Here is a 13,199-nt window from a genome sequence, read left to right as displayed (position 1 = left end):
TACAGTTTGACTGCATGCCACAAACCTCCCCTTAGTAAGTCTAATTGTCCATTTGCAAGAAGCCAGCTGGGTATCTCCTCATAATTGGACTTGGCTTCTGGTCTGGCCATGTTGTAGGGCACCCTTGAGTGCTGCTGCTTGATTTATTTTTTAGTTGTATGAACTCAACAAGAGTTGACTTTCTCCCACAGTGAAGGGGTCTTCTGGGCACTTCAGCATGTGGAGAGATTGCAACTTACCACTTTTTGGAAATTCTGTGAAAAGTGGGCAGACCCATAATTTGGTGAAAGGAGATCTCTCCGTGTCTCAGGTAATTCAGGAGATTGCTTTAATAAAACAGATTGGATTGTGCTCTTGGTGCACCCCCAGGTCCACTTGATGACAACAAAGTCAATTGAATCACAAGAAGTTATCAAACTGGAGAACCCATAGAGGTCTGGTGCTGTGATACAGAAGTTAAATAGGTGAGATGGTTCCCAAGTTGAACAATTGTCCCAACTGCATCCCAAGACCCACCCATACATACATGGACAAGCTCTGGAATGAAGAAGCAGGGTCCAGAATGCAAGATTCTGCTGGGGACTATTTCCTGTTTCCTCTTTGCTCATTCTGTCTTTTATTGGTAGCAGTCAAGGAGGACAGACCTTTCCCAATTCCTTGATGAAGCAGGAGATAGGAAAGGGAAGACTGAGCTCCGATCTTGCTAAAGACTTGCCAGGATAGAATTTGCCCTTCCCTCTTTTCCCAGAGCCAGAGAGGTATGAGGAGGAGGAGGGAGATGAGGTGTTTGCATGCTGCTTTGTTTTACTTTCTGCCTCCAGCTTCAGAATCACCCCAGCAAGCCCTGAATCCATTCAGTGCAGTTCCAAAGAACTGAGTCATGTCCTTTGCATTGCACAAGCATGTGTGTGCATGCCAGCCCAGAGAGAGAGAGAGAGAGAGAGAGAGAGAGAGAGAGAGAGAGAGAGAGAGTTCTTAAACAAAGCTCAAGGGGCTGGGCAAGTGAAACTGTCCCCAGTGTCTGCCCACTCACAGCTGGGCACTCAGCAGCTGGTACAAATGCCTGCTCTGGCACAGACTACTCTTGTATTGAAGATCTGCATCTCTCTCCCACCCACTCTCCCTCACGGGCTGCATCCTTCAGCGCTCTCTGTGACTGTCCCTTTTGCACATGAGTGGCAGGGATGTCAGTGCTAATCACTCACTGTGTACATCAAGCGTAATGAGCTGTCTGCAAAGGCATCCAGGACAGGACGAGGGAAAGCAGCCATCCTGCCTCTCGGCTTGCCTTTTAGGCAGCCTGGCTCTCTCTGTGACTGCAGGTGTTGTGGTGGTGAGCAGGTCAGCCTAACAGAGCTTGGAGAGAGCAGCTGGCCTTTCCTTCTGTTCACTCAGGCATGCCTGCCGCTTTCTGTGGGCCACAAGTTTTCAACAAAGAGGTCTTGGCTGGAGAGAGTCTCTGTACCTCCAAACTGCCAGCCTCACTGCAGGAATGGCAGAACATATACAGCAGCTTTTGGACCTCTACTTTTGCTTTTAACTGCTTGATCTGTGGCTGTTAGTAACTGATGTTTATTTATGTTGCTAACATTGCCCACAGTACTTTGCAAAGTATAAAAGGACAGGTACCATCCTCAGAGGAGGAGGCAGAAGGACATAGGGGTGTGTGTGTACATGCAGATCAAGCCTCCCAGCTGAGAAGATGGCAACCCCAGCACAGGCCTGTACAACTTGTGACTTGCTGCACAACTTATTTGTCATGTATAGGATGACAAGGTGCTTGATAACCACCTGCTCCTGGTTTCTGCAGTCTGCTGCAAACATGAGAGCTTTGCTTAGTTATTGTACCCATGACAGAATGCCATACATGGTTGGTGAGCAACATTCAACATCACGGGCCACGCCTTGTGTGTGCCTGCTGTAAAGGAGTTGTAAAGGAAGCGACAAAAAGCATTTTAAGGCCAAACTAGGCATAATCGCTCATGTACCTTCCTCATTCACATGTAAAGCAGGGAGGCCCGGAACGGCATAAGAGTAAAATGAGTGTGCAGGAGAGGGCTGCTGAGATCCTCCCTCCCATCCTTTGCCTGTACAGTACAAAGTTGGTTACTCCAGTCACTTTTCTCTGTTCCTGGCCTTGATAATAGAAACAAGTTAGGGAGGAAGCAATGTGGCTAGAGCAATGAACTGAGAAGAGCTGTGGCATGGGGGGGGGGATGTTTTAGGTTAATCTCCTGCACGCTTCTTTTCCTGCATATGAGAATAAACCTATGGCCTTCTCTGTCATGTCTAGTTTGACCTTCAGGGGGGGCTGCCCCCCCTCCCGGCTCCATTTCCATGCCTTTTAAGGCAGCCTGACATAATGAAATGAAGCAGGGGAATCTTTCCTCATCGTTTCATCTCCACGCCAAGAAAAAGAAAGAGCACTGGCATGGTCTCTCCTGTAATTGTGCTTCTAATTGAAATTTGAGATCTGCAAGGATGAGCTGGCACAGAGATATACCTTCTCACCTGCTAATTGCTGCGGATCAAGCAACACTTAAAAACACAGCCAGGCTTTGATAGCCGCTAACCCTGCTGCAGTGCAGTCAACAAACTTTGCTTAATCTCATTAGTCAGTCTGATGTAATGAGCAGAGAAACAGTAGGAGTGAAAGTTGGCAACCGTGGGCTCTGTGATTTTGGTCTCCAGTAGATTCTCAGGTATCCGGAGAGAACTGCAGAACATTTGCCCAACTCTGTGGGACCAGCATCTGCCCTATAGGAGGCAGCTCAAGGATGCCACACAGGAGGCCCTACAGGAGGCAGCTCAGGGAGGCAGATGGAAATGTGTGTGTGGCAGAATTCCTTTCAGCACCTGCTTGTGCTCAGCCTACTCCCAGTTGCTGGGTTCAGCTCTCCCATTTCATGACGCTCACGTTCACCCGACTCTATATAAATGTGTTGTTATTTTCCGTTTCAAGCTCTGCAGTTGAATACTGAGAGGGGATTACCACTCTTGGTGAATGAATGATGCCGCTTCATGATGTACTGTCACCGTGTATGGATTCATCGCTCAATGGCTTAGGAGAGAAGAATATGCTTGGACATCCAGCAGGGGCGTAACAATGTGCAGGCGGATCAGGAAGGAGGCCTGCACAGTGTCCTCTGGAGCGTGCTTTATGTACATAATGGAACTGATTGGGTGAATGACAAGTAAAAAGGAAGCATCCTTTGCTTTGTTCCTTTTGTCATTTGATTTCCATCCTGGCACATTATGTAACCTATCTGAAGCATGCTTTTTTCCCCCCTTTATCTTTCTCTAGTTCCAACGAAAAACTTATATTTGGTCCCAAAGGGGGCCTTCCTCCTGGGTCAGTAATAGTTGCAGTGGAGGATCTGGATCAGGACCAGAGTGGAGGCAAAGGATTAGTCAGATAATCCCGATCACCCAATTAAAGAGGTGGTCGGAGTTTGTTTGGCCTGGCCTGGACACGAGAGTCCAGCCCCTCCCCAAGGGGGAGGTGAAGGGGGCGGGGTCTGACAGCCACGGCGGACCTTTTAAAAGGGGATGAGACCCAGCCCTCTTCCTCCTTGTGCACGTGGGCGCCGTGGGAATACCCACCCGCCCGCCCTAGAGGCAGTCTGAGTTTAACTGGTCACCGTTTGGGGCCGGGTAGGAATTTTTTGCTGCCTGCCAAGATTGGCCAAGGGGCAGGCAGTTTTTTCGCCTACCCCAGACTGTTATGGGCCTGGAGGTTACATCCCCCCCTGTTTGCAAACTGCCATTGGTCACTTTAAGAGGGCAGGTGGTGCGGGTTAGGAGGCGTGAATGGGACTTTGGCATGCACCTTCAGGCGGGCATAGGCAGGGCAGAACCCTATTTCAGTCCTCAGGGGCTTGGCGGCACGAGGACGTTGACGGGGCCCTGGCTGGGACCGCGGGGCATACCTCAGAGGCTCAACGGCTCGAGGTAGTGCAGTCTATGGTCCGGCTGCCTTCCCCTTAAGGGATAGACATGGATGAGATGCGCCGTCCCAGCAGCGGGGTGCGACTCGGAGTCGGGTGCATGCCCACCTGGGGGCAGAGGTTTCTGGTACCGCCCAGAGGTCCCTCCCCGCACCACAGGGGCTTTCGCTGCCTCGGATGCTGCAAGTCTCAGCCTCTGCTTCTCTTGGTAACATGAAATAAAGTTGTCCTTTCTCCCATATCTGTTGTCTCGAGTGTTCATTGGACAGTGCGGAAACAAATGACCCATGGGCCAGATATGGCCCGCGGAAGTTCTTTATCTGTCCCACATGACACTTGGACTCTCCCAGGGCTGCCATCACTCTCAGCTGCTGAGCTGTGCTGAAATGTCACTGCTGAAACAGTGGCCTGTGTGATAATTGGGCTCTCTCATATCTTGAACATATGATCAAGATTTGTATATTTTATCTTCTGTCATTTGCAGCTAATAATGAGTTCCTGAGGAAAGAAAGTGCTTAATGACATCACTCAGAGCCCAATCCTGTGGTCTGCGCTGCGCCTCTGCGGCACGGACCACAGTCACAAATGTGCTGTAAGGCACGTTTGCGGGGCTTACCTCCAGGCTCCCGCTGCAGCTGACTCAGCTCTGGCTGGCGCTGAGCCACTGCCTGGTGGGCGCCCGCATTCTGCGGCTTGGCGGTGCCTGCTACCGCTGGGCTGCGGAACGGGGAATGGGGGCATGGTCGGGGTGTGGGGGAGGTGTTCCAGGGAGGGGGGAGGCGTGGTCGGGGGCGTTCCAGGGGGTGGGGGGGAGGCAGGTCCACGGAGCTGAGCTCTGCAGGATCCTAGGCACTCTTGGAGGGCTGCGCGCCCTACACAAGCGCCTTCACTTTATGGATAACCAAACAGTCGCCGCTAAAGTGAGTAGCCCCATTGCGGGGCTGCTTTCCTTACCTGGGGGAAGGGGACGAATGTCCCCTTCTCCTGAGGAGCCTTCCGCGGTAGCGCGGGAAGCTCTGGATCCGGCGGGAGCCCGCCAGAGAGCTGCTGAGTCCCTCAGCTCTGGGCAGTTCAGGATTGGGCTGCCCATACTCAGCAGCCATCATAAATGCAGTTTGGCCCACTGTATGAAACTGTTCGAGCCCCCTCCCCCCATTCCACCGTACCAGCCTGCATCACACACACTTTCATCAGTGCTGTTGAATAAAGAAAAATGAAGGCTGTTGGGGCTAGTGACACATTAAAAATTATGTGCAGTTTGACCCCAAGATTATGCAGTTAGAGCCAAACATTTTAACTGATAAAATACTGTTGTAGATTTGCGCTCTCTGTGCCTGTTGGGCTGTCACTTGTTTTGTATTCAAATTACACATTTGCTCAGATAGAGGCTTCTGGTGTTTCCATACACATCACTCCAACCAGCTACATATGAATCTCTCTATTACCCTTATGTTGCTTTTTATAAATGCTGTTAATGTAGGAGAGAATTGGGGGGACGGGACAAAATGCATGCTTCAGCCTCTGCAAGTCTTACATTGGCGTTTGGAGCTGATTTAAAACAAAGCAAATGTAGACCTTGCATGCAAAAATGACACACGGCTTTTCAGTGTGTCTAGCACTAACATGATAGAAGCCCCGATCCATGAAGGCAACTTCTGGTCTCCAGCCCAGCACAAATATTTAATTATATGAATTATCACCATGCGGGCAGAACAGCCAGAGGAATTTCTCTTGGCAACATAAGGATGTAAGATTGATGCTCCTTTCTACTTGCCGAAAGCAGAGAAATAGCTGTTAAATACTTCATATCAGAATGTAGGCTAGATTCTCACTGAGGAGGAACCAACCCAGCTGAATAGCTGGGAAGCTGGCCTCTGAAATTCAGTTGAGAGGAGCTGTTTTAGCTAACTTCCAATCTAGAGGTGGCCCCTTGTCTTCAGCAATGTTGTTATGTATAGAGGAGAATCTATTCCCACTAACAGATGGCTCTTGCCCGTGGCTCTTTGCCAGTGGATCAAGACTGTGGATCAGGAGACTCTATGACTCTGCTGTGGCCCTTGTTGCTGAGTGGATCTTGGATCCCTGATCACCAGCTTTATACCCTCCCCTTTTATGCAGTGCCTTGCTGTTTTTATGATTGGATATCTGGAAGGGGTTAGGAGGCTTTGTGTCAGTATCAGGGTTTATGTGAGACTGAAAGCAGAATTGTGAGTGGGTGGTTGACGAGGTGTATTATGAGTGAGTTCTGGTTGTGATTCAGGAGTGTTAACCTTGGTCTTGGATCAAGGATCCCAAGGAGAAGTTGGTGTCCTCTGTCTCCGTGTGAGGGGCACAGGGGAGAAGGTGGAATCCTCTGGCTCTGTTAGAGGGGGACAGGGGGTATGAGAGTTCAATGAGAGGGGATGTTGTGTGTAGTAATAATTTAATAGTGAAGTGTGAGTGACTGAATACTGAGTGGAGTGTGTGGTCGAGGTTGTGTGGTTTGTGGGTCAACCCTGCCGAAGGGCAATATGTTTGACATCTCAAGGGAGCTGGGGGGTAGGAGTTCATTTGTTAGCCGCCTTGAGTGCTCTTTTCTGGAGTGGGAAGGTGGGATATAAATTCTGCAAATAAATAAATAAATAAATAATAAAGTCAACAAGGAGTGCCTGATTAGTTCATTTCTTGAACAATTTTGCAAGGCTGGTTTACCTATGGGCAGTGCAATCCTAACTTGTGCTGGAACAGGCAGGCTTGTATCCAGCGCAAGTTTTAGGCTGGCTGATGGTTCGATTCAGATTCATGTACACCGACTCACTGCTGGCATGCACTGTTGCAAACATGCCATAAGGCATGTTTGAGAGCCCTTACTGTGGGCCCAGTGCTGGAGCTAGCCAGGCATGATCCTGTGCTCAGCAGCTTCAGTGCTGGGCTCACATTCCACTGCTAGGCAGTTGCCTGGACTGCCTGATGGCAGAGAGGTGAGGCAGGGAAGAGGCGTTCAGGGGTGGGGGGAGGTGGAGGGAAGGTGGGCAAAGGCGTGGAAGAGGCGTGGTGGGGGAGGGAGCAGGGCAGAAGGAGGGAGGGACCGATGGACCTTGGCTCCACCGGATCCCGAGCCCTATGTTGGATTGTGCGGTCTGACATGGGACTCTCCAATTCTGTGGCTGCTCCAGAGTTGCCGTAGAATCAAGTAGCCCCATTGCGGGGCTGCTTCCCTTACCCAGGGAAAGGGGACAAAAGTCCCCTTCCCCGGAGGAGGCGCTGCAGGCTGCCTGGTTGCATGCAGGATACTGCAACAGTCATTTTTAGTTTCATGGCAGTCCCACGCACCAGACAGCTTAGGATTGAGTTGCCCGGTTCAAGGCAAGGGGGAGAAATTCTCCTCACCACAGGGAGAGCCGCAGCAGCCCTAATGGGTCTATTCAGATCTGCACCATCTGAAGAGGTAGCACAGATCCAAGCAGCTTGAAGCTGCTCTGTGCTCCCTAGGAATGGGGCTAGGATATGACCTAAGAGCCAGATCCTGGCCCGGCCTCCCACTTTCCACCCACTCACCCACCCACTGGCGCTCTCACCACCCACCCTGCCTCACTCTGAAACACCTCCTCCCCCCCTCCCCACACACCCCCCCCCCAACTCCTGCCGGCTGAGCTCAACCAGTATGAACTTACTGGTCTTCGTCGGCACAGAGGTTGGACCTGGCCTCCACGGACCAGCGTGTATCCCTCCTCTGGCCCAGTCGACTCACACAGAGGCACAAATGTGCTTTATGGCATGTTTGTGATCCTCCCAGGCATGGGGCATGGGGTTTGGATTGCGCCCTAAATTGCATTTCCTGAAAGATCACATGGAAGAGGCATGGAACAACTTTTCCCATTTGAGCACAATCTTGCCCCAGTTTAAGCCTGCCTAACAGTGCAATTGTGTGCATATCTATCCAGAAGTATATCCCATTGAGTTCAATGGGACTTATTTCCAGGTAAGTAATATAGGATTGCAGCCTATGTCCCATTTGGTGGGAGCTTTAGAGTCTGAATAATTAAGCTTAAGGGTTGAAATTGGAAGAACTTGAATGTGCTTAAATTTAGTGAGCTCACACAGCTCACTATAGCCATCAGGGGTGGCATCAGGAGTTGACCAGGTTATACACTGGCCCGGAGCCCATACCCATCAAAGGACTAGTCTGGCTGACCCTTGAAACCTCACTACCAATGGCAGTGATAGGGGGCTTGTGGAGATTGCCATAGGGGCCCAATGCAGGGCTTTGCGCCTGGGTCACCAGCAACCTAGTGCTATGACTGCCAGCAATACTTTTCTTTCTGAGAGTTAATGCTTTGTGTCTTGCAGGTATTGCCGGGACCCCAGTGACATTCAATGAGAATGGAGATGCCCCAGGCCGCTATGACATCTACCAGTACCAGATCAAAAACTCCACTCCTGAATACAAAGTTATTGGGCACTGGGCTGATCACCTGAACTTAAAAGTAAGCAAGCTCTTTGTCTGAGTGCTGGATTTGCCTAGACACTGAAGGAAGACCACCTTTCTCTCTGAATCTCCACTGCTCTTGATTCATCCTGTTTGTACCCACACAGATGCCATTAGTTTATTGCTGATCCTCTTCAGTGCAACAATCTGACTCATACCCCGGGTAGCAAATATAGGCCAGATTGGGGGTGGTTAGGTTAGAGGACAAATTTTGTAAAGCATATTGTAGCTGGAAAGCAGATACTTATATTCGTAACTTAATTCAACAATTAAAATGAGAACAATCTCAGTGGGAGAGAATTAAGAACATCCTTTGATACTCCTGTCGAATTAAGTGAGTCTTAAAAGGTTTACCAGGTTGTTCCTCAACCATCCAGGGCTGAGAGAGAAGGAAAAGGCAGAGGCAAGGGCTTAGTTACCAGAGGCTGCTAGTGAACTGGAGAGATCAATGTATTGAGAGCATGTCCCGGGTGCAGTGTGGATGAGAAGTGAGTGTTTTTGTAGAGTCTGAGGGTCATGCTGACCCACCCCTTGCTTAGCCCATATGGCGCTAGCTCATGTTGGTTAGTGAGATTCTTCCTCTCTTTCTGGTGCAGATGGAGCGCCTCCATTGGCCTGGCGGAGGCAACCGGTTGCCCACCTCAATCTGTAGCCAGCCATGCAGGCCGGGCGAAAGGAAGAAGCTGGTGAAGGGCATCCCATGCTGTTGGCACTGTGAGCGCTGTGATGGATACCAGTACCAGCAGGATGAGTTCCACTGCAAGGTGTGCCGCCTCAGTGAGCGCCCCAATGAGAACCACACTGGCTGTATCCCCATCCCCATTGTCAAGCTGGAATGGAGCTCCCCTTGGGCTGTGGTACCAGTTTTCATTGCCATTGTGGGCATCATTGCCACCCTCTTTGTGGTGGTCACATTTGTGCGCTACAACGACACACCCATCGTCAAGGCCTCGGGGCGAGAGCTCAGCTATGTGCTCCTGACCGGCATCTTCCTCTGTTACGCTACCACCTTCCTAATGATAGCTGAGCCTGACTTGGGCACCTGCTCCCTGCGGCGTGTCTTCCTGGGGCTGGGCATGAGCATCAGCTATGCTGCCTTGCTGACCAAAACCAACCGCATCTACCGTATCTTTGAGCAGGGCAAGAAGTCGGTTAGTGCCCCACGCTTCATCAGTCCTGCTTCGCAGTTGGCCATCACCTTCAGCCTCATCTCCCTGCAGCTCCTGGGGGTCTGCATCTGGTTCATAGTGGATCCCTCACACTCCGTCATCGACTATGAGGACCAGCGGACTACGGACCCCCGCTTTGCTCGGGGAGTCCTCAAATGTGACATTTCTGACCTATCCCTCATCTGTTTGCTTGGGTACAGCATGCTGCTTATGGTGACGTGCACTGTGTATGCTATAAAGACCCGTGGGGTTCCTGAGACCTTTAATGAAGCCAAGCCCATTGGGTTCACCATGTACACTACCTGCATCGTCTGGTTAGCCTTCATTCCCATCTTCTTTGGGACAAGTCAGTCAGCTGAGAAGGTAACGGAGCATGAGCAGAAGGGGGGATGCTCTCTTGTTTCCCAGATGCAATTGATGAAACATTTCTGGTATGTGCAAATCTGCTGGCTTTATGATGCTTGGCTGCTGTCCGGGTGCAGACAAAATTGCCCTGTTCCTACACTCAAGTTGGATTTTCCTTCAGTACCTGCCTTTGGTTTCTGTTGGACTCAGTTTTGTTCTCTCCTATGGGCCTTTTTCCCTGTTTTTCTCTGTACATTTTCTTTCCCTCCTTCTTTCTGCTATGATTTTTATCGTGGTGCCTTCCTTCTCTCTCTCTCTCTCTCTCTCTCTCTCTCTCTCTCTCTCTCTCTCCCTCTCCCCCCCCCCCATTTTCCTGTCTCCTTGATATTAAGCATTTTGTGTCAGGCAGACCGTATAGACTAGTGCAGAGGTCTCCAACAGATTGTAGCCCACAGCAAGTCTTAACAAATCCTGCACTTCTGTGACTCTGCAACACTTAAACATCAGGCACAGAATGCAATACCATGAGAACTTCAGATTTTTCTGTTTAAAATGCTGTGCTTCTAACCCTTATGATCAAAGATATAAACCTGAAAACATGGTACTGCATGATGAATTCTCAAAAGCCAAAGGAAAAACTTGTAAATGTTTAAAGCAACATTCAAATGGTAGAGCTTCAGTATTATGCATTACCACTTATCCCCCCTCCAAGGCTAGCTAAAGCAGATTAAATCATGCGAGATAAGCAAACATATGCACATTTGCCCTAAATTTGGCTACTCTTAATACAGAATTTGGGTTACCTTTACATAGAGTACACAGAAACATATCCTTAGGGAGAGACAGTTGCTTTAAAAATGTTGTTTTAAAATCCCTAGGGAGAAAGAGTTTTTTAGACCAACAGGACTACAGATTGGCAGATGGAAAGAGCTTTCTGTAGCTCTTCCTGGATCTTGAAAGTCCTTCTGACTGAAATCCTGAAGCATTACTATTAGAGCACATAATTTTCTCACTGTGTTGTAAGTATCCTGAATAGCTTTTATTTGTGACTTTGTTACTCTGATTCCTGAAGCTGCAGGTAATGGGTAACAGATTGTGATGAGATAATCTGGCTGCCTCCCTAAACTCCTCTGGCCCCACTGGTTTTTACTGCTAATATCAGGAGCCACAAAAACATAAACAGTATGGCAGGATTTTCTAAGCCAGTCATAGGTGCAAATGTGCAGGCTTTTCCATTGTACTGGCATCATGATTCTTCTCCTCAGAGGTGCAGAATGGTAGAGATCAACATGATCAGGGGACAGGTGTGGCATTGATAGTGGTGACCAGGTCCACAGCTGTGTGTATCTGCAGCTCCAATCCCAGAAAAGCCAGCCCTGTACAGATGAATTGCCTCAAGTAGTCTTACTACTTGAAATGGGGATGCACTGTTGATGGCAGCTGCTAGCATCCCTAAGATCAATGGAACTAGGAGCAAAAGCTGTAACAACTGTAGCCAGGCCTGGCTTCAAGAGATGTTCATTAATGGAGAAAGAATGAGTTAACTGAGGGCACATATCACTTGTCTTGACTTATAAGCTGCAGGGTATCCTCAAGCATGCTGCAAATTAAAGTAATCCTTGCCTGGTTTTAGCAAACTTTTTTCATAGATCAGAGGTGAATTGTGAATAGCAGTGCTTTCCAGATGTTAAAAAACTAATGCCTTCCAAAGGAACAATCCAACAAATTACATGCATTGCTTCTTTACCCCATAATATGTTAAACTGAAGTTGTGTCTGTTAGACATACACATTTTCTACAATTCCCTGTGTGTCCTTCTTGCCTTTGATGGCCAGCCCAGCATGTTATATACAATTTCACCCATCAGAATAGAGGCCCAATCCTATCCAGTTTTTCCGCACTGATGCAGCCATGCCAATGGGGCATGTGCTGCATTCTATGTTAATGATGGACAGTCATAGAGGCCTTCTCGAGGTAAGGGAACATCTGTTTTCTTATCTTGGGGCTGCATTAACCCAAGAAAGTTGGGTAAGATTGAGCCCTGGGTCTGATATTTTCATCATTTGGTCTGGTCTATTTTCCCTGCGAGGCATCCTTTACTAGGCAAACTGGAGCAGCAAAAAGTACGATATATCTTGCAAAACAGAGAAGCTAGAGAATGGCCACCAGCAGATGTAGCTGAAATAGTTAAAAAAAAAAAAAAGTGTGCAGATGTTCTACCAAACATGGGGATACCAAGCAGTGGAACTGGCAGATGCATGGATCTCAAGGACAAGGGTGTTGGGTGTTGTAGGGGGAGGGGGTTGAATGGACAGAGGGAGGGTAGAATAGGGAGAAGATGGGGCACTGGTTGGCAGATTTGTCTTAAGGGGGGTGGGTTCAGCAGTGGGTACCAAATCCTGACCCCCCCTTCCCCAGCCTGATTCACCTACACAGATCAACGTGAACTTGCACCAGAGATATCACAAGCACAGGTCCGAGTTGATCAGTTGCAACTGCTAGGGCTTACTTCAGGACAAGGGGACAAATATCCAACAGCCAAAAATCCCTTGCTAAATTCCCTGTTGCATAAGAATTTAGGTAGGATTGGGCTGTAAGTATAGGAAAAAGCTTCCATCTCATTGAGGTCTCTAGATTAATTTGAATGGGACTGTGGAGAGTTGCTGCTGTAGCAACACATGTCCAAAGTTCCCTTCGGCATGTAGAAATAGTTGCGTTGTTCTTTGAATCCTGGACATGTCCCTTCGGCAAAATTACATGTGTTCGTGGAATGGAACAGTTCTTCCAGATAGGAAGTTTTGCCTGGTTTAAAACAGATCAGAAAAAAGAAACTCCACATTGTAACAAGAAAAGACATTTACTCCTCATTGGTTGTTGCAGAATATGGCTACTGGTCTGGATAATAACAGAGATTACTCTCCTTGGGATTGGTGCTGTGTGACCTTGATCCATTTGGATGGGTTTGGCATGAGAATCCCTTGCAATCCCATTACGCTTATGCAGCCTCAGTAGCCGATGGCCAACATCCTCATCTTCCTTAATAAACCTGTATTTACAACAGATTTATACAGATGCCAAAACACATTATGTCAGAGATGCTCAGGGCCCAAAATAATGCCTTTCCTTGCATTGCTAATAGAGCATGAAGGGACAGATTCTCAACAGGGCCAAAACAGGCATCACCATCTCTGGCGTGCAGCTGATCTAAACCAGCTGTGAATCAAGCTTAATGTGCTCCCTTTGCCACTGCCTGCCAAGTTGTGTTTAACA

General features: G+C 48.8%; 1 protein-coding gene across 1 annotated transcript in view; it reads left to right on the top strand.

The window, feature by feature from the left end:
• The window catches only part of GRM4 (glutamate metabotropic receptor 4), a 278,227-nt gene that overhangs the window by 223,575 nt on the left and 41,453 nt on the right, over nt 1-13,199 (top strand). The window contains exons 7-8 of the mRNA XM_066623017.1: nt 8,277-8,413; nt 9,012-9,947. Coding sequence (XP_066479114.1) covers nt 8,277-8,413; nt 9,012-9,947 — 1,073 coding nt within the window. The remainder of the gene's footprint in view (nt 1-8,276; nt 8,414-9,011; nt 9,948-13,199) is intronic.

Source organism: Tiliqua scincoides, chromosome 4, assembly GCF_035046505.1.
Source record: "Tiliqua scincoides isolate rTilSci1 chromosome 4, rTilSci1.hap2, whole genome shotgun sequence".
In the NCBI taxonomy this organism is placed as follows: Eukaryota; Metazoa; Chordata; class Lepidosauria; order Squamata; family Scincidae; genus Tiliqua; species Tiliqua scincoides.
The sequence above is the reverse complement of the archived record's forward strand: the minus strand, read 5'-3'. Positions and strand labels throughout refer to the sequence as shown.